The following is a 21,038-nucleotide window of genomic DNA, read 5'->3' as shown; positions in this document are numbered from 1 at the left end:
GTCTCAGCCTCCAGTATTTATGCTGCAGTAGTTTATGTGTCAGGGGGCTGGGTCAGTTTGTTATATCTGGAGTACTTCTCCGGTCCTATTCGGTGTCCTGTGTGAATCTAAGTGTGCGTTCTCTAATTCTCTCCTTCTTTCTCTCTCTCGGAGGACCTGAGCCCTAGGACCATGCCCCAGGACTACCTGACATGATGACTCCTTGCTGTCCCCAGTCCACCTGGCCATGCTGCTGTTCCAGTTTCAACTGACCTGAGCCCTAGGACCATACCTGACATGATGACTCCTTGCTGTCCCCAGTCCACCTGGCCATGCTGCTGCTCCAGTTTCAACTTCCACCTGACTGTGCTGCTGCTCCAGTTTCAACTGTTCTGCCTTATTATTATTCGACCATGCTGGTCATTTATGAACATTTGAACATCTTGGCCATGTTCTGTTATAATCTCCACCCGGCACAGCCAGAAGAGGACTGGCCACCCCACATAGCCTGGTTCCTCTCTAGGTTTCTTCCTAGGTATTGGCCTTTCTAGGGAGTTTTTCCTAGCCACCGTGCTTCTACACCTGCATTGCTTGCTGTTTGGGGTTTTAGGCTGGGTTTCTGTACAGCACTTTGAGATATCAGCTGATGTACGAAGGGCTATATAAATACATTTGATTTGATTTGATTTGAGTGTTGTACCATAGCTGAGAGTTGTTTTGTGTGAGTGTTGTACCATAGCTGAGAGTTGTTTTGTTGTTCCATAGCTGAGAGTTGTTTTGTGTGAGTGTTGTACCATAGCTGAGAGTTGTTTTGTGTGAGTGTTGTTCCATAGCTGAGAGTTGTTTTGTGTGAGTGTTGTTCCATAGCTGAGAGTTGTTTTGTGTGAGTGTTGTACCATAGCTGAGAGTTGTTTTGTTGTTCCATAGCTGAGAGTTGTTTTGTATGAGTGTTGTACCATAGCTGAGAGTTGTTTTGTGTGAGTGTTGTTCCATAGCTGAGAGTTGTTTTGTGTGAGTGTTGTTCCATAGCTGAGAGTTGTTTTGTGTGAGTGTTGTTCCATGGCTGAGAGTTGTTTTGTGTGAGGGTATTATAGAGATGCAGTGCCGAGCCCGTTCTGCAGTAGACAGAGAGAGAAGCACCACACACTGTTTTAGATCGCATGACCAATAAGAAGCCAATTTAAAGCGTTTCGCTCAGCCAGCACACACACTTCCACAGCCCTTTTGATCCTGCTCTGTCCGTTTCCACAGCGATTAACGACCCGGAGAGTTGTCACAGGAACGGTGGTGGAGAGGGAGAACAATGGGGGGAGTGGGTGTCACCTAACCCAGGTAGGGGAAGAAGCGAGGGAGAAGGAGAAAAGGAGAGAGGGAGGTGCAGACAGCCAGATAAGGGGGTGGAGAGAGAGTGAAGACCCCAATGCCACAGTAGCGCACAATTAAAATGTCTCAAAATGACTGGATAATTGACAGCCATTCCCATTCTCCACAGGGAGAGTTCCTGAAAGTTTCAGTCAGATACTCAGCCATGGGGCTCTATTTGCAGCTGCCATTAACAGCCTGCTCTTTGGCAATTTCAACTTCAAAAAGCCAGCACTCCAATATTTTCCAACCCTGACGCAAGGGTTGGTAATTTACCTGTCTTATATTATATATATCATTATCAAAAAATCATGTATTTTCAGCTGTTTAAAGATGTTGTACATAGCCAAAAGAAAGAGACGAACGAACGAAAAACGAACTTATGAGCGGGTAGCATACAAATAGTGTACATTGAACAGATCTACCGCTTCCTCGACTTGCTTTCAATGAGAATGACAGATCTATAACTCACATTTCTATAACTGCTGATAAAAACATTTAGAAATTTCACCTTGTGTATTCTACTATTCTAACTCGCAACAGTAAGTTGAGACCACAACTACTATCTGTAGAAGTGCAAATATGATCTGTAAGATGGTACCATTATGTTTATAAAACATTACATTTACAAGTAGAATAACAGTGAGTGGACATTCTCCCTCCCTCTATTTATTTTGTATCTTTATCAAGCTCCTTTAAAAAGTATGGATGTTTGTAAAACCCTACATAGTCCATGTTTTCTCTATCTGACATGCCCACGTGGAGCAATTATGGTGCCTTCAACTCAAAATGTAAACAAAGCTAATTTAAAACAAGTTGCTGTGAAGTATTTTTTTCATTTATTGTAATTTCACCCCCTTTTTCTCCCCAATTTTGTGATATCCAATTGCAATCCAATTACGATCTTGTCTCATTGCTGCAACTCCCCAAAGGGCTCACGAGAGGCAAAGTTCGAGTCATGCGTCCTCCGAAACATGACCCGCCAAGCCGCGCTTCTTAACACCTGCTCGCTTAACCCGGAAGCCAGCTGCACCAATGTGTCAGAGGAAACACCATTCAACTGATGACCGAAGTCAGCCTGGAGGAGCCCGGCCTGCCACAAGGAGTGGCAAGAGCGCAATGAGCCAAGTAAAGCCGCCCCGGCCAAACACTCCCCTAACCCGGACAACGCTGGGCCAATTGTGCGCCGCACTATGGGACTCCCGGTCACATCCGGTTGTGACAAGCCTGGGATCAAACCAACCCCAGGCTGTAATGACGCCGCAACACTGCGATGCAGTGCCTTAGACCGCTGCGCCACCCAGGAGGCCCTGCTGTTTAGTTATTAGAATTATACACTTTCTTTTTAGGCCTTATCGATAGCCAAGTGAATTTAGTCTTGCTTATTGACTATGTTTGGCATGACCACACTGCAATTTACAGTAGGCCTAGCCCCTATAATCGGTGTGAATGCTATAGCCTATGTATAATCGTGTAATTCCATATTAAAGCAATGCAATTAAAACCATGTGGAATGCAAACATGTTGAAAATATTTAGCAAATATGGGGAAGGATATTTAACGAACTAGGCTATAACGGACTAAAATTCAAATTGGAGTTGATGACAACGCTATACATAAAAGACAGTAAATAAACAACTTTAAGCAACTACACATTTAGCCATGGAGCACGTTCCAATTGGTCAGTGTGGGGCCAAGCCTCGACACACCTACAATGTGTTTTATAAGTCCAGACCTTTCGCTCCACCGCCGGCTACTGTAGCCATTATTCTGGTTGTGAAAATTGCTAAAATATTTATACTACTACCGACAGCGCTAAGACTTAACATTGCGTTAGGTTTGATACAATAGAGCCCATGGTCTGTGTTTCTGTCATTGATGTGTCTATATCTGTAAGAAGTGGGTCCGGTGTTCTGTGTGGTCAGTATGCACGTGCGTGGAGTGCGAGACAAAAGTAGTCTTACCTGCCAGGATGGCTTTGTGTGCCTGGAACTCCTGTCCCGCCACACACAGGGAGCAGTCAGTGAAGCGGGAGTGTTCCCAAAGCCCTCCCAGCTCATCGGCCAGCCTGCAGTCTGGCACCTTCACCATGTTCATAGTGTTCTGACCTGAGATGTTCACCGAGTCCTGCACCACACTCACCTACAGGGAGGGAGAGTTAGACGGAGAGACAGGAGACGAGAGAGAAAAAGAATGAGAAAAAATTTAAAAAACAGAAAGAAAGAAAAAGACAGAGGGAAGATCAGTCAGTCAGTCTACTCACACTGTATACATTACAGTAACCAGCAGTATTAGACCATCTATCCCCTTACACATTCTAATGGACAAATCAGAAAACACACACATCAAATCATATACAGGAAGACCAGCCATTAACAGATGATCTCTGCCACACCAAGCAATACATCAACCGTTAAATAAAGCTGCCATGCAAACACACACCTCCAACAATTAACGTGTGCTCTGCTCATATACCACATCCACTCACAAACAAGACACTAGACAGGGACTTGACTCAGTCTATTAATCATTAGGGTGTGTGTGTGTGTGTGTGTGTGTGTGTGTGTGTGTGTGTGTGTGTGTGTGTGTATATATATATATATATATATATATATTCTCCATGCTGGCTTAGCCACCTGTTCAAGACAACATCGAACATACTAATTTATCTCACTACAGGACAGCGTGCGCCCCACAAACAGTCTTGTACAACTAACCTTGGGACACAAAATGTAGTACCATTCAAGATCCTATTTTCCCTCCTAACCTTAACACTAATTCTAACTTAAATCCTAAACCCCATAGAAATAGCATTTGACATTGTGGGGACTAACAAAATGTCCCCAGTTTTTGTTTGTTTACTGTTCTTGTGGGGACTGGTCCCCACAAGAATCCAAACATTTTAAAGCAGCATTCCAAAGACACTGAAACGGTTCCCCCCAAAAATATATTTCATTGCCACAAACTGTTCCTAGAAAAAGCTGTGTCATGGCCCCTGAAACTCCCAAATGCATCCCAGTAAGGTGACCTTGCTACTGGGCTGTTCAGACAGGGAGGGATGGAGGCTGCCCCCCATGAAAAACACCCTCCCTGTCCCCCTCTCTGTCTGTTCCTCTCTCCGTTCCTCCGTCTGCCCATCTGACTCAGGCAGAGACGAAAGGGGAGAAAAACACACAATGAAAAAGTGTGTGGCAAGCAGGAAATTGAATGTCAAGGACCCTTGTTTGCTCCTGATGGAGGTGTAAGTGTTAGCCTGGAGGGGAGAGAAAGACAGGGCGGGAGGGTTAGACATGGAGAATAAAAGACTGGGAGAAAAAGACAGGGTGACAGACAGAGAGAAATAATAGGGGGGTATAGGATCCCAAGGAGGAAATAGACTCTCATAAACACAAGCTCATTTCCTGTGATGACATTACAGGGGCACAGTACAAAGGAAATGGTGATGTTGAGAGGAGAGCATTGTGACCATGAGTATTGTGTATCACTGTGTGTGTGGCACAGTCTGGTACCCACAGCTGGCTCCATAAATCACACTCCAGGGGGACTTTAGTATGAATGATGTACATCCATCTCCACACACACACACATTCACTCAAGAGTACACTCACAAGGCACTCATAAGACACTGATTAGCAACTCATACAAGGACTGGGAGAGACAGACGTGTGGAGGAGAGATGAAGATGGAGATGAGAAGGAGAAAGAAGACAGTATAGGAGGTATATTAAAAAGGGGTAAACTGGAGACTGAGTAAGAGGGAGGGAACAGGTAAGTCAACACAGAGCACTGGGTCTGTTGAGATGCACTCTGTATAGCCGTGTCTCAAATAGCACCCTATTCCCTATATAGTGCTCAACTTTTGACTGTAGGGAATAGAGTGCCAATTGGGCCGAACTCATTATATATAGTGGTAAATACAGATGGGAGTGTTTCTGCTTTATGTGTGTCTGTTGGTATAAATAAGCATGGCGGTGCACTCAGCCGCTGTATAGCACGGCTAGCCACGCTAGGCCAGCCACGCTAGGCCAGCCACGCTAGGCCAGCCACGCTAGGCCAGCCACGCTAGGCCAGCCACGCTAGGCCAGCCACGCTAGGCCAGCCACGCTAGGCCAGCCACGCTAGGCCAGCCACGCTAGGCTAGCCACGCTAGGCTAGCCACGCTAGGCTAGCCACGCTAGGCTAGCCACGCTAGGCTAGCCACGCTAGGCTAGCCACGCTAGGCTAGCCACGCTAGGCTAACCTGGCCCATTATTCCATCAACTAACCAGGTGGAAACACTTTGCTGTAGCTCTGCAGCTAGCTCCTATTTACACACACTGACTAAACTACTCTCTGTCTTCACCCCTCAGTCACGTTCTCCTGTCATCATCATCTTTATCACCAGCATATTCAACAATCATCACCATCATCCTCGTCAGCAAGGCTGTATATTACCATCATTATGGTGGCGATGTTCATTAATGGCCTTAACCCCTGACCTGATGGTTTCTCTATCGACTCACAGCAGCCACCTTGATCTCTGCAGACCAGACAGTTGCCATGGAATCTCAGAGCCCAGAAGATTAATTCATTTCTGGTCAGTCTCTTTTACTCCTCTACGTGTCTGTTTATAGATTTACAGTACGCCATGAGTGAAATAGTCCTGAAAAAATTAGCAAATCAAGTTCATTAAGTTATGGAACACTTTATTTTCCCTCCACTGTGTCTTATGTTCAATATGAGACTTTTCTCTGATCAATCCAGAGCAGACTGGGTCACACGCGTACACACACCTTTCCTCAGCTCTGCCTTAATAGGTGTGTGATCTTTTAAACTTGTCGTCTGAACCCCCGAGCGCAGAACTCATCAGCAGCTTTTTATAATGCATGACTGGCCCTTCATCCGCTCTCTCTCCAGCTGCTCTCCAGTCAACCAGAGTAAACAGCGTTGCTCAAGACACACAAACTATATTGAATGCAAACACACGGTCTTTATAAACATACTTTCCTCAGAGGTATCAGCAAACCCCAAAATAAGGCCACAAACATCTAAAAGCCCACACGCACACATGCCGACATTAAACCAAATGACATAAATCTAGGTGCTTAACTGGGGCAAAACATACCAGTCAACCCTGCTGGCAACCCATTAAAGCTTCATAGCGGATGAGCCAAATTATTCCCATACTTTAGATGGTGAGTGACAGTTAACACTACTGATGAGCATTCCATTGAGTCCATGGAGACACCATTCACACCAGGGTACTGGACTAGATCTACAGTTGGTATTTCAGCAGACCAGCCTGCACCTGCACCCGTCCGCCACAGACGTTTTTGAGTGGATCGACACACAGACGGGGGCAGAGGCATATTTCATGCATGATTTGAAGTCAAGCTGGTGAACGACACACAAGAGAGAGAGAGAGAGAGAGAGAGGACCGGAGGCACAGCAGCCAGTTTCCCATTGTTTCGGAGCCATGTGTTACTGTTGTCTCGCCAGCCTTGTTCTTCCACAGAGACAAACAACTGCCTGGGTGGCAGAGAGAAATGCAGACAGACCAACGCAGACACACGGATGCAGGAAAACAGGCAGGCCAGCCATTCAGGTCCCTTGAAACTAGTTGTGTTTTCTCTGCTGGAAGATCACAGAGACACTAAACTGATAGCTTTGAAACGGAGGCCCGATTTAACAGCGCTTGAAGGAAATGATCTGGAGGAGCACGAGAGAAAGACCGTTACTTGGTGCTTCATTGTTTATAAGAACTAAAGTTTTTTTGGATTGGGTTTAAAGATCTGTTGGTGTTGTTCCGTCAAGGTGTAACTTGTTCTCAAACTGAATGAGGAGGCCTCGAAACTAGGGTTTCGTACGATACCCTCGTACGATACCGTTTTAAGCAAATTTGAATATTTGTACATTTCATATAAATACATGCAGTCAACTTGTGCACTAGGTAACAGACAAAGCAGATTACACTCATTATTTTGACTGTTACATTATTTTTCATTATGAAGCTTACCAGGGCTTGTTTTCCAAAAAATCACTATTCATCTGTCCGTCTCAGTTACTGGGTCTCTAACCCACTTTCTTTCTCTCAAGTGTCATCTTGCTTTATTTCCCTCACTTATTCTCTGTCGCCTACGCCATTCTACCCTCGCTCTCTAGCTTATCGTAGTTCCCCAGAACAGTTGAGCCAGTCACGTGTTTGTTTATAAACAGCACACCAGGAGAAAGCCATGTGGTGAATCCATAGCATTCTATATCTATCAGTGAGTCTGTTGTGCAGCGCACATGAGGTGATGAACTTACACTTATGTGCAATTCACTACTCAATGTTTTCCATCAGATATCTTAGTATGGCTTTCTGTCAGAAGTCAAAGATCTCTGGATGTGTTATTTTATTCCCCTGTGCTTCCTACTAGTGTTCCCTCTTCTCCATGTACACATGGTTCTCTTCCTTCAGAAAAGCAAGCATCACAACTTTGTTCATTTGCACAATCTATCTTGTAAACTTTCGCTTGTCAATGTCCATACAGACCGAAAATGATATCCGGTAGCTAGTCCCTATGCTTGTATAACTTTACGAGCTGGGTTTGCCAGTCTTTGCAAATAGTTTATCCGTTTTTGCCCGTTAGCATTTAGCTATGTGATTTCACTATTATAGTAGTTTGTGCTAATTTTGTTAGCATTCTGGTAATACAGGCCCAATGGGCTTTTCTTGTGTTTTTAGCACCCCCTTGTGTGCTATGCCGGTTATACCGTAAATCCTGGTATATGAGAAGGGCGATTTGATAATATAAAAATCTGGATACCACCCAAGCCTACTCCAAACCCTGTTACATCTTCTCTCAAACTATTTCCACCCTCTTACACCCATCCTCCATCCTTCCCATTCTTTCTCATTCTATCCTCCCTAACCAAGTCTCTCACTTTGTGTCTCAGTCTCACTGAGCCTCTACACATCTCCCTGTCTCAGTTTTGGGGAGGTGTGTGAGGTGAGAAAGGGAGGTGTGTAGGGAGGTAGATAGGGGTGGAGAGAGCAGCTGGAGCATCTGCAGCAGTCTCCTCTGACAGCAGCGTGGCATATGGCAGGGCCCTGTGAAGGATGGGCGCTGTCACCCGGCAAAGTGCTTACCCACAGACAGCCAGGAGAAAGAAATGGGGTGGGGGGTGGGGGGGGGACGAGAGAGAGCGAGAGGGAAAGAGCAGGAGTAAGAGGAGGAAACAGCTGAACATCAGCACCCACCTCATTCATTCACACACTCCCTGGAAGGAGAGAGAGAAAGAAGCTCTGTGGATACAAAGAGGCTGTAGGGTGGTTAGGATGAGACTAGAAGCACTATTGTATCATCACTGTTATGAAGAAAGAGTTATGCTGGGGTAGAATGAGAAAACCCTTCAGTGTTTCATTCACTCCCTGAGGTGACAGAGTGGGTGAAACAAGCCCATCATGCCCACCAGCCGAGGCTCTCTGACACTGTCTGCCTAAAGGTGGACCACTGACTTACCAATTTAGGATGACTGAGTATCCGAAAGACACTTCTGTTCAACTTTCTGAATAGAGCTAGCCACACTTAACAGTAAGCAAAACCCCTTAGGCAGAGATACAGTACATTTTATGAGGACGTTCTCCAACTAACGTATGTAAGGGGTGGAAAACTACGGTCCTTGAGAACTACTGGTGTGCAGGTTTTGCTTCATCCCAGCTGGTTTTGGAACAAAATCCTGCATACAGTTAGTTCTCCAGGACCGGCGCTAGAGATGCATACATTACACTGCTTTAAAACTAGATCCATACAGTGTATTTAAACTGTGACCTTGGTGAGTGAGGTTACTATGAGCCCTGTCAGAGATGCGAGAGAGAGAGAGAGACCAGCCATTTACCAGGGTGTCTCATTAGAGAAGTGAAGAAAGTAAAGACACTTCTCCTAAACTTCTATCCATCCAATTCTGCCCGTCATCCCTCTCGTTCGTTTGCCCTCTCGTTCGCTCGAGAGAGAGAGCGGGCGAGCGCACACGAGAGAGTGAGAGAACGAGAGAGAGAGAGCGCGCAGGAGAGAGAGAGAAACTATCCTTTCATTAAATACCTGCGAGCAGAGATGAGGAGAGGGAGAGATATAAAAAAGAGGGGAGGCGTAAAGCAAAGGAAGGGAGAGGAGGGAGCAGTGAGGAGGAAACAAGAGAAGGGAGAGGAGCAAAGCCAGGAGAGAGGGAAGGGATGAGGGGTGATATTGGGGGGAAAAGTGCCTAAACACCCCAAAGCAATGGGCTCTGGGGCATTCCCTCTCTCTCAGAAGCAGGACAGGACCATGTGGCCAAGACAAGGAGAGAAAGGGAAGGAAGGAGAGATAAGAGGATTCAAGTTTTAATGTCAAATGCACTGGAACAGTGAAATTCCTTTCTTGCACACTCCAAACATGCAGTAAGTAATCAATATCAAAGAAGCACTAAAAATAACATGAGGTAGAACAAAAACACACAAGAAAAAAAAGAAAATAAGTAAAAAGCTATGCAGGGTCAGTTTGAGTGCAGGGATGCTAGAGTGAGGTACGTACTATGCATTTACAAAGTATTCAGACCCATAGACTTTTTCCACATTGTTACCCATTATGACAAAGCAAAAATAAGTTCATAAATAAATATCACATTTCCTTAAGTATTCAGATCCTTTACTCAGTACTTGGTTGTAGCACCTTTGACAGCGATTACAGCCTCGAGTCTTATTAGGTATGATGCTACAAGCTCAGCACACCTGTATTTGGAGCGTTCCTCCCCTTCTTCCCTGCAGATCATCTCAAGCTCTGCCAGGTTGGATGGGGTGCGCTGTTGCACAGCTATTTTCAGGTCTCTCCAGAGATGTTAGTTCAGGTTCAAGTCCGGGCTCTTGCTGGAACACTCAAGGACGTTCAGAGACTTGTCCCAAAGCCACTCCTGTGTAGTCTTTGCTGTGTGCTTAGGGTCGTTGTCCTGTTGGAAGGTGAACCTTCACCCCAGTCTGAGGTACTGAGTGCTCTGGAGCAGGTTTTTTAACAAGGATCTCTCTGTACTTTGCTCCGTTCATCTTTCCCTCGATCCTGACTAGTCTCTCAAGCCCTGCTGCTGAAAACATCCCACAGCATGATGCTGCCACCAGGGATGGTGCCAGGTTTCCTCCAGACATAACTCTGGGCATTCAGGCCAAAGAGTTCAATCTTGGTTTCATCAGACAAGATAATCTTGTTTCTCATGGTCAGAGTCTTTATGTGACTTTTGGCAAACTCCAAGCGGCCTGTCATGTGCATTTTACTGAGGAGTGCCTTCTGTCAAGCCCCTCTACCATAAAGGCCTGAGTGGCGGAGAACTGCAGAGATGGTTGTCCTTCTGGAAGGTTCATCCATCTCCACAGAGGATCTCTGGAGCTCTGTCAGAGTGACCATTGGGTTCTTGGTCACCTCCCTAATCAAGGCCCTTCTCCTGTTTGCTCAGTTTAGCCGGGCGGCCAGTTCCAGGAAGAGTCTTGGTGGTTCTAAACTTCCTCCATTTAAGAAAGATGGAGGCCTCTGTTCTTGGGGACATTCAATGCTGCAGAAATGTTTCCCTTTCCCAGATCTGTGCCTCGATACGATCCTGTCTCAGAGCTCTACAGACAATTCCTTCGACCGCATGACTTGGTTTTTGCTCTGACATGCACTGTCTAATGTGGGACCTTAAATAGGCAGTTGTGTTCCTTTCCAAATAGTGTCCAATCATTTGAATTTACCAGTTGGACTCCAATCATGTTGTAGAAACATTAAGGATGATCAATGAAAAACAGGATGCACCTGAGCTTAATTTCAAGTCTCATAGCAAAGGGTCTGAACACTTATGCAAATAAGGTATTTGTTTTTATAAATTTGCAAAACATTAAGAACCAGTTTCGCTTTTTCATTATGGGGTAATGTGTGTAGATTGATGAGGCAAAAAAACAATGTAATCCATTTTAGAATAAGGCTGTAACGTAACAAATGTGGAAAGAGTCAAGAGGCCAGAATACTTCCCGAATGCACTGCATGTACAGTTGAAGTTGGAAGTTTACATACACTTAGGTCGGAGTGATTAATACTCGTTTTCCAACCACTCCACAAATTTCTTGTTAACAAACGATAGTTTTGGCAAGTCAGTTAGGACATCTACTTTGTACAAGACACAAGTAATTTTTCCAACAATTGTTTACAGATTATTTATTTTATAATTCACAATATCACAATTCCAGTGGGTCAGAAGTTTACATACACTAAGTTGACTGTGCCTTTAAACAGCTTGGAAAATTACAGAAATTATGTCATGGTTTTAGAAGCTTCTGATAGGCTAATTGACGTCAATTGGAGGTGTACCTGTGGATGTATTTCAAGGCCTACCTTCAAACTCAGTGCCTCTTTGCTTCATGGGATCATCAAAAGAAATCAGCCAAGACCTCAGAAAAAAAATGTGGGCCTCCACAAATCTGGTTCATCCTTGCGAACAATTTCCAAATGCCTGAAGGTATCATGCTCATCTGTACAAACAATAGTACGCAAGTATAAACCTTATGGGACCACACAGCCGTCATACCACTCAGGAAGGAGACGCGTTCTGTCTCCTAGAGATGAACGTATTTTGGTGCGAAAAGTGCAAATCAATCCCAGAACAGCAGCAAAGGAACTTGTGAAGATGCTTGAGGAAACCGGTACATAAGTATCTATATCTACAGTAAAACGAGTCCTATATCGACATAACCTGAAAGGCCGCTCAGCAAGAAAGTAGCCCCTGCTCCAAAACCGCCATAAAAAAGCCAGACTACGGTTTGCAACTGCACATGGGGACAAAGATACTTTTTGGAGAAATATCTTTCTGGTCTGATGAAACAAAAATAGAACTGTTTGGCCATAATGACCATCGTTATATTTCGAAGAAAAAGGGGGAGGCGAACGCCATCCCAACCGTGAAGCACGGGGGAGGCAGCATCATGTTGTGGGGGTGCTTTGCTGCTGGAGGGACTGGTGCACTTCACAAAATTGATGGCATCATGAGGGAGGAACATTTGGTGGATATATTGAAGCAACATCCCAAGACATCAGTGAAAGCTTGGTCGCAAAAGTTACTTCCAAATTAACAATGACCCCAAGCATACTTCCAAAGTTGTGGAAAAAGGCTTAAGGACAACAAAGTCAAGGTATTGGAGTGGCAAGGAGGACTACAAATCTGACTCAGTTACACCAGCTCTGTCAGGAGGAATGGGCCAGAATTCACCCAACTTATTGTGGGAAGCTTGTGGAAGGCTACCAGACACGTTTGACCCAACAATTTAAAGGCAATGCTACCAAATACTAATTGAGTGTGTATAAACTTCTGACCCACTGGGAATGTGATGAAAGAAATAAAAGCTGAAATAAATCACTCTACCATTATTCTGTCATTTCACATTCTTAAAATAAAGTGGTGATCCTAACTGATCTAAGACAGGGAATTTTTACCAAGATTAAATGTAAGGAATTGTGAAAAACAGTTTAAATGTATTTGGCTAAGGTGTATGTAAACTTCTGACTTCAACTGTATAGGGGTAAGGTGACTTGGCATCAGGATATACACAGAGTATACCCCAACATTAGAAACGTCTTCCTAATTATTGAGTTGCACCCCTACCCCTTTCGCCCTCAGAACAGCCTGAATTCATCTAGGCATGGACTCTACAAGGTGCTGAAAGCGTTCCACAGGGATTCTGGCCAATGTAGACCCAAATATAAAACCCAGCCGCATTGCAGTTCTTGACACAAACCGGTGCGCCTGGCACCTACTACCATAACCTGTTCGTAGGCACTTAAACATGTTATATTGCCCATTCCCCCTCTGCATGGCACACACACACCCCATGTCTTAATTGTCTCAAGGTTTAAAAATCCTTCTTTAACCAGTCTCCTCCTCTTCATCTACACTGATTGAAGTGGATTTAACAAGTGACATCAATAAGGGATCATAGCTTTCACCTGGATTCACCTCGTCAGTCTCATGGAAAGAACAGGCGTCCTTAATGTTTTGTATACTCAGTGTATGATAATTTACACTGCTGCTACGCTGTTTATAATTGTATGTGAGTGTGTGTGCATGTATGTAGATTCAGTATAAATGTGTGTGTGTTGGAGTGTCAGTGTGCGTGAGTGTGTAGAGTCCTGTGAGCGTGCCATAGAGAAATAAATACAAGGGCCAACTCAGATATTCCCTAGAACCTATTTAGAAGTGATATGGCTTGGGGATAGATGCTGTTCAGGACCCTGTTGTTGTCAGACTTGATACACCAGTACCACTTGCTGTGTGGAGCTGAGAGAACAATCTATGGCTTGGGGGCTGGAGTCTTTAATGATTGTTCGGGTCTTCCTTTCACACCGCCTGATATAGAGGTCCTGGATGGCAGGGAACTCGGCTGTCCGCACCATCCTCTAGCACCATGCGACCGAGGGCGGTGTTGTTGCCGTACCAAGCAGTGATGCAGCCAGTCAAGGTGCTCCCAATAGCGCAGCTGTAGACCTTTTTGAGAATTTGAGGGCCCATTGCCAAAACTTTTCAACTTCCTGAGGGGGAAGAGGTGCCGTCGCGCCTTCTTCATGACTGTGCACGTGGACCATTTTAAGTCCTTAGAGATTAGAACACCCCAGTGGGGGCCCCATGTTGAGGGTCAGTTTGGTGGACGTGATGTTGCCTACCCTTCACCACCTGGGGTCGGCCCGTCAGGAAGTCCAGGATCCAGCTTCAGAGTGAGATGTTCAGTACCAGGATCCTAAGCTTGGTGATGAGCTTGGAGGGGACGATGGTGTTGAACGCTGAGCAGTAGTCAATGAACAGCATTCTCACAAATGGAGAGAGAAAGAGTGGAGAGAGGAGAGAGAAATATAAAAATGAAAGAGAAAGAAAAAAAAAAGAGAAGGAAAGAGAATGAGAGAACGAGGAGACAGGTCTCCGATGGTAGTAAAGACTGCATCCCAGGGGGAACAAGGACCAGGAATATTGAAGTACTTTACAGTCTTACCTGCCCGCGGGAAGACCTTGTGGTAGCTAGAGGTCAACCGATTATGATTTTTCAACGCCGATACCGATTATTGGAGGACCAAAAAAAGCCGCTGCCGATTAATCGGCCGGTTTAATTTTTTTTTATTTGTAATAATGACAATTACAACAATACTGAATGAACAGTATACTGAATATAATACATCAATAAAATAAATGTAGCCTCAAATAAATAATGACACATGTTCAATTTGGTTTAAATAATGCAAAAACAAAGTGTTGGAGAAGAAAGTAAAAGTGCAATATGTGCCATGTAAAAAAGCTAACATTTGAGTTCCTTGCTCAGAACTTGGGAACATATGAAAGTTGGTGGTTCCTTTTAACATGAGACTTCAATATTCCAAGGTAAGAGGTTTTAGGTTGTAGTTAATATAGTATTTATAGGACTATTTCTCTCTATACCATTTGTATTTCATATACCTTTGACTATTGGATGTTCTTATAGGCACTTTAGTATTGCCAGTGTAACAGTATCGCTTCCGTCCCTCTCCTCGCCCCTACCTGGGCTCGAACAGGAACACATCGACAACAGCTACACTCGAAGCAGCATTACCCATCGCTCCACCAAAGCTGCGGCCCTTGCAGAGCAAGGAGAACAACTACTCCAAGTCTCAGAACGAGTGACGTTTGAAACGCTATTAGCGCGCACCCCGCTAATAAAAGGCATTGGTGTTTATGGTTAGGCACAGTCGTCCAACGATTGTGCTTTTGTGGCAAATGCGCTTTTATTAAATCATCCCCCAGCGTTGCATCGATTATATGCAACGCAGGACACGCTAGATAAACGAGTAATATCATCAACCATGTGTAGTTATAACTAGTGATTATGATTGATTGATTGTTTTTTATAAGATAAGTTTAATGCTAGCTAGCAACTTACCTTGGCTTACTGCATTCGCGTAACAGGCAATCTCCTCGTGGAGTGCAATGAGAGGCGGGTGGTTAGAGCGTGTTGGGTATTAATCAGAATAGTTGGGTAACATAGATGTTTTATTTTTATTGCATGCTTATGTGAGATATGTCATTAGAATGTCTATTGTCTGTTGACGGATAATACTGTTGGCCGGTTGCAGTTATCTGTTCTCTGTCAGGGTTCAGTTACTTGGGCCGCAGAGAGGGGAGAGGTCATGCTTGTCTTCATATGTAAACATATCTTTTAAACCATGTGAAGGGATGATTGAGGGGGAACCAATTATCTCTTGGCTCCACAATGTCTGTGTGCCAGTCACTGTGTCTCCGTGAGCTTGTCCAGAATGGGGGTGCCTAAAATGATAATTGATATATATCCTAATGTCTTGGTACTGTTATACCAAGAACGAGAAGTAGAACCTCGTTTTAGGAGAGCAAACTGAACGATAATTTATAGCTAATGCTGTCTGGCTATGGAATACTCCTCTCTCAAGTAAAGTCTTCCTTTGTAATGTTCCTAAGATCTGTTATTCGTCATGTGAGTTGAGATGGGTGTGTCTTGGCTATAAATGATACTAAGAACTGTTTTGTAAGGACATTCATTTATAGACACTGAATTGATCTGAGAGTCACAGGGTTGTGATGGAGCTAATATAATTAAAGATGGACTTTATGATAACTCTGACTTGTGTGTGGTTTGCTCTCATGATTTGGTAAATACAGGAAATTTCCACTACAAGCGGTGGACTAGTTAACTGTAAAATTGCAAGATTGGGTCCCCCGAGCAGACAAGGTGAAAATCTGTCGTTCTGCCCCTGAACAAGGCCCACCGTTCATTGAAAATAAGAATGTGTTCTTAACTGACTTTCCTAGTTAAATAAAGGTTTAAAAAATAAATACATTTAAAAAGGCAAAATAGGCATAAAAAAATACCGATTGTTATGAAAACTTGAAATAGGCACTAATTAAATCGGCCATTCCGATTAATCGGTCGACCTCTACTCACTACAGTAACTCACACTAGGGCTGGGTGATATGGCCAAAATACATGGGCATTAAATATGGAGTTTGTCTCCCCCTTTGCTGCTATAACTGCCTCCACTCTTCTGGGAAGGCTTTCCACTAGATGTTGGAACATTGCTACGGGGATTTTCTTCCATTCAGCCACAAGAGCATTAGTGAGATTGGGCACCGATGTTGGGCGATTAGGCCTGGCTCGCAGTCGGCATTCCTATTCATCCCAATGGTGTTTGTTGAGGTTGAGGTCTGGTTGTAAGAAACTCAAACTCATAGTGTATTTATAGAACGCTTGTGGATTTATATTAAGAAGCTAAGTGAAAACATCATTGTCATCAACATTGTTGCATGTGCTGCATTGATCATGCAGACTGAATACATGTTCTTGTGGTTAAGCAACAACAAATTAGCTCCTTGAGTGAGACGGGGCAAGGCTAGGTCTGCGAGGAAATGGACATTACACATGGCATATTACAAACCAAACCTTAAAATACCGTTATAAAAGTAAAAAACCTAAACCGGTCCGTGCATAAATGCTGGTATATAGTCAAATCAGGACTATAACCAACCAGCAGCCTAACACCACTGGGGAAGTACTCTCTATGCAAACCCTCTCTCACATACACAGGGACATGTGCATACACACACAGTACACGCAGTCACACGCAGTCCCACACACACACAGTACACGCAGTACCACACGCAGTACCACACACAGTACCACACACAGTACCACACACAGTACCACACACAGTACCACACACAGTACCACACACACAGTGCACGCAGTCACACGCACAGTCACAAGCACAGTACCGCGCACAGTACCGCGCACAGTACCGCGCAGTCACACACAGAGTACACGCAGTCACACACAGAGTACACGCAGTCACACACAGAGTACACGCAGTCACACACACAGTACACGCAGTCACACACACAGTACACGCAGTCACACACACAGTACACGCAGTCACACACACAGTACACGCAGTCACACACACAGTACACGCAGTCACACACAGTACACGCAGTCACACACACAGTACACGCAGTCACACACAGTACACGCAGTCACACACACAGTACACGCAGTCACACACACAGTACACGCAGTCACACACACAGTGCACGCAGTCACACACACAGTGCACGCAGTCACACACACAGTGCACGCAGTCACACACACAGTGCACGCAGTCACACACACAGTGCACGCGGTCACACACACAGTGCACGCAGTCACACACACAGTACACGCAGTCACACACACAGTACACGCAGTCACACGCACAGTACACGCAGTCACACGCACAGTACACGCAGTCACACACACAGTACACGCAGTCACACACACAGTACACGCAGTCACACACACAGTACACGCAGTCACACACACAGTACACGCAGTCACACACACAGTACACGCAGTCACACACAGTACACGCAGTCACACACAGTACACGCAGTCACACACACAGTACACGCAGTCACACACACACACACCTCCCCCACAGCTCTGTAGTAGCTGCTATGCCCCTCTTACTCGTCTGTCAATAGGCCCAGTTTGGAAGCACTTTAAACAGACTTGCACATCGCTCCTCTCTCTCTCTCTCTCTCTCTCTCTCTCTCTCTCTCTCTCTCTCGTAACAAACAGGGGGAAACTTCAAGACATGGATTTCAGCACCATACCCACAGGGTTAATTAGGTTTGCTTTAAACAGCCACCACCATGCTTTTTAAACATTTATGGGTGAATGCATGACAATGAGAACATTAACATATCCAGAAAGTTAACCTCTACTCTGTTCCCCGATCCAACAGGGGGGGCTGGGCGACACAGAGAGAGAGATGGTTGACCTCTGCTGCCCCCTCTGTTACAGCCTAGTAATAACAGGGGATATAATCTAGCCCAACACTACACAGCATCTGACCTGACAGCCCTACTGACAAACTGACGGAATAAGAATCCGCACAGACCTTTTTGGTCTTAATTTAAAAAGTTAGGCATAAGGTTATCAGTGTGGTTGTGGTTGGCGAAGAGTAATTGCAGAAATAGACAGGGTTTATGACTTTGTGGCAACTAGTGATGACCCATGAGGTTTTCCTGGTCAGGTCACATGGTTAGGACAGACTCCTGGCCCTAGTCCCAGTGTAGCTGTGTGTGTCCTATAAACGGGTTAGCGGTGTGTGTCCTATAAACGGGTTAGCGGTGTGTGTCCTATAAACGGGTTAGCGGTGTGTGTCCTATAAACGGGTTAGCGGTGTGTGTCCTATAAACGGGTTAGCTGTGTGTGTCCTATAAACGGGTTAGCGGTGTGTGTCCTATAAACGGGTTAGCTGTGTGTGTCCTATAAACGGGTTAGTGGTGTGTCCTATAAACGGGTTAGCTGTGTGTGTCCTATAAACGGGTTAGCGGTGTGTGTCCTATAAACGGGTTAGCGGTGTGTGTCCTATAAACGGGTTAGCGGTGTGTGTCCTATAAACGGGTTAGCGGTGTGTGTCCTATAAACGGGTTAGCGGTGTGTGTCCTATAAACGGGTTAGCGGTGTGTGTCCTATAAACGGGTTAGCGGTGTGTGTCCTATAAACGGGTTAGCGGTGTGTGTCCTATAAACGGGTTAGCGGTGTGTGTCCTATAAACGGGTTAGCGGTGTGTGTCCTATAAACGGGTTAGCGGTGTGTGTCCTATAAACGGGTTAGCTGTGTGTGTCCTATAAACGGGTTAGCGGTGTGTGTCCTATAAACGGGTTAGCGGTGTGTGTCCTATAAACGGGTTAGCGGTGTGCACACTACAAAGCGGCATAAGGCCGTGTGTTATGGTTTTGGATGGCCAGATTGCTTGCAACAACGACAAAAAACTATGTGGTGAATCGTAAGTGTCTCGTTTCAGCTCATTTGATCTTGTTTTTGATACCATGCCTTGTTTTGAAGTGTTTTGACCGATTTCACATCTATGCTAACATGGCAAAACATGTGCTATCTAGCAAGTTAACCAACAACCGCAACAAAGCATTTGAGAGACAAGTTCTCATTGTGCAACTTTAATTAGGTTTTCAATAAACATTGGGGACAAAATATTGTTTACATGTTATCAACAATATAAGTCAACCCCGTCTGTTTTGCCCCACAGTAGAGCACAAGTCAATGTAGTTGCTAAACAACCAACCCGTCTATAGAGATACATCTAACTGCCAACATTATAGGGCGTTGGGCACCACGAACCAGAACAGCTTCAACGTGCCTTAGCATACATTCTACAAGTGTCTGGAACTCTAGAGGGATCCGACACCATTCCATCATTTGGTGTTCTGTTGACGGTGGTGGAAAACACTGTCTCAGGCGCCACTCCAGAATCTAATTTAAAGTGTTCATTTGGGTTGAGATCTGGTGACTGACACACCCTTTAACCCCATATGCTCCTTTGAGACACTCTTTAAAAGTCACTGACATCTATTATTCTAGCCAGGGTAGACAAGATAATCCTACAACTGGGCTTTTTTTATACATGACCCTAAGCATGATGGGATGTTAATTTCTTAATTAACACCTGCACCTGCTTTCAATTTTATTTTGGCAGTTACCTGTGTCTCTATATTGTGTGAACTTGTGTCCTACCTCACAGAAGAGAGTGAGCTTGTCGTCAGGCAGCAGCCCATTGGCCTCGTCCAGCAGGAAGTCTCTCCTGATGAATTTCTTAAAGCCCCAGTCCTTCCCCTGGACAAACCGGTATGCCCTCTGGCTCTCTGTAAAAGGGAACAACACAGACAGTTAGTGCACGTGTGTCTGTCATGACCATGAGAAAGGAGAAAGTGAGAGTGAGCACAGCCAGACAGGAGGTTGAATAAAGGAAGTGTCACCTGCATGGGACTTTTAACACCTCATAAGAAAACGATGCCACACTCCAGACATTTTTCATACACTCCCTCATCTCTGGCACACAGGCACGATAAGCAGGTGGGATAAGCAGGGATCAAAGCATCCCATTATAAAGTGCTTATGGACTGCCAAGTATGTCTGCCTGAGAAGAGGCAGGGAGGGTTCTGTGCACTACAAACACACAAGAGAAATGACTTCATGGGGTCCTTCATGTACGTATTCCAGGAATACGTACATACACTGGTTGCGTCCAGAAGGGCACCCTTTTCCCTATATAGTGTACAACAAAAGTAGTGCACTACACAGGGAATAGGTTGTTATTTGGGACACAACCACTGAGGACATACTCAACGTACATAACACACTAACTAGAGTCAGAGACACTGCTGTACCATAGTGGTTCTGATGGCCCAGTTGGTAAGACTGATGCTAACAACGCCAAGGTCATGGGTTCAAGTCCCTCAGGGACCACATACTACAAATATAAAGGCACTCACTTTACTGTAAATGGCTTTGGATCAAAGAGTCTGCCAAGTCAGATCACAATGAATTCCCTGCCCAGACATTTTACTACTCCAAGACCCTCTCAAAGATCTCCAATGAAACGTCACATAAAGATCCCTGGTCATGTATAGAATGACAGGATCCCATCTAAGAAGCTCCTGTGGGGCAGGCCCCTCCTGTAGAGCAGGCCCCTCCTGTAGGGCAGGCCCCTCCTGTAGGGCAGGCCCCTCCTGCTATATAGGATGAGGATCCCTGGGGTCTAAAGAACCACACACACCAGGCCGACAGCCCATCTGTCGTTCGTCTGCCGCTCTTTCGGCGTGGTGTGTTTTAGGAACCACCCACTGATGGACGTCTGG

The 21,038-nt window shown here is 45.1% G+C and overlaps 1 protein-coding gene across 1 annotated transcript in view; it reads right to left on the bottom strand.

Moving 5' to 3' along the window:
• LOC109878682 (speckle-type POZ protein) overlaps positions 1-21,038 on the bottom strand; it is a 102,356-nt gene that overhangs the window by 19,183 nt on the left and 62,135 nt on the right. Inside the window, exons 6-7 of the mRNA XM_031827969.1 lie at positions 19,915-20,042; positions 3,306-3,483 (exon numbers count right to left, since the gene is read on the bottom strand). Of these exons, the coding sequence (XP_031683829.1) occupies positions 3,306-3,483; positions 19,915-20,042 (306 nt within the window). The remainder of the gene's footprint in view (positions 1-3,305; positions 3,484-19,914; positions 20,043-21,038) is intronic.

This window comes from Oncorhynchus kisutch, linkage group LG6, assembly GCF_002021735.2.
Source record: "Oncorhynchus kisutch isolate 150728-3 linkage group LG6, Okis_V2, whole genome shotgun sequence".
Classification (NCBI taxonomy): domain Eukaryota; kingdom Metazoa; phylum Chordata; class Actinopteri; order Salmoniformes; family Salmonidae; genus Oncorhynchus; species Oncorhynchus kisutch.
This window is presented reverse-complemented; position numbering and strand designations above follow the sequence as displayed.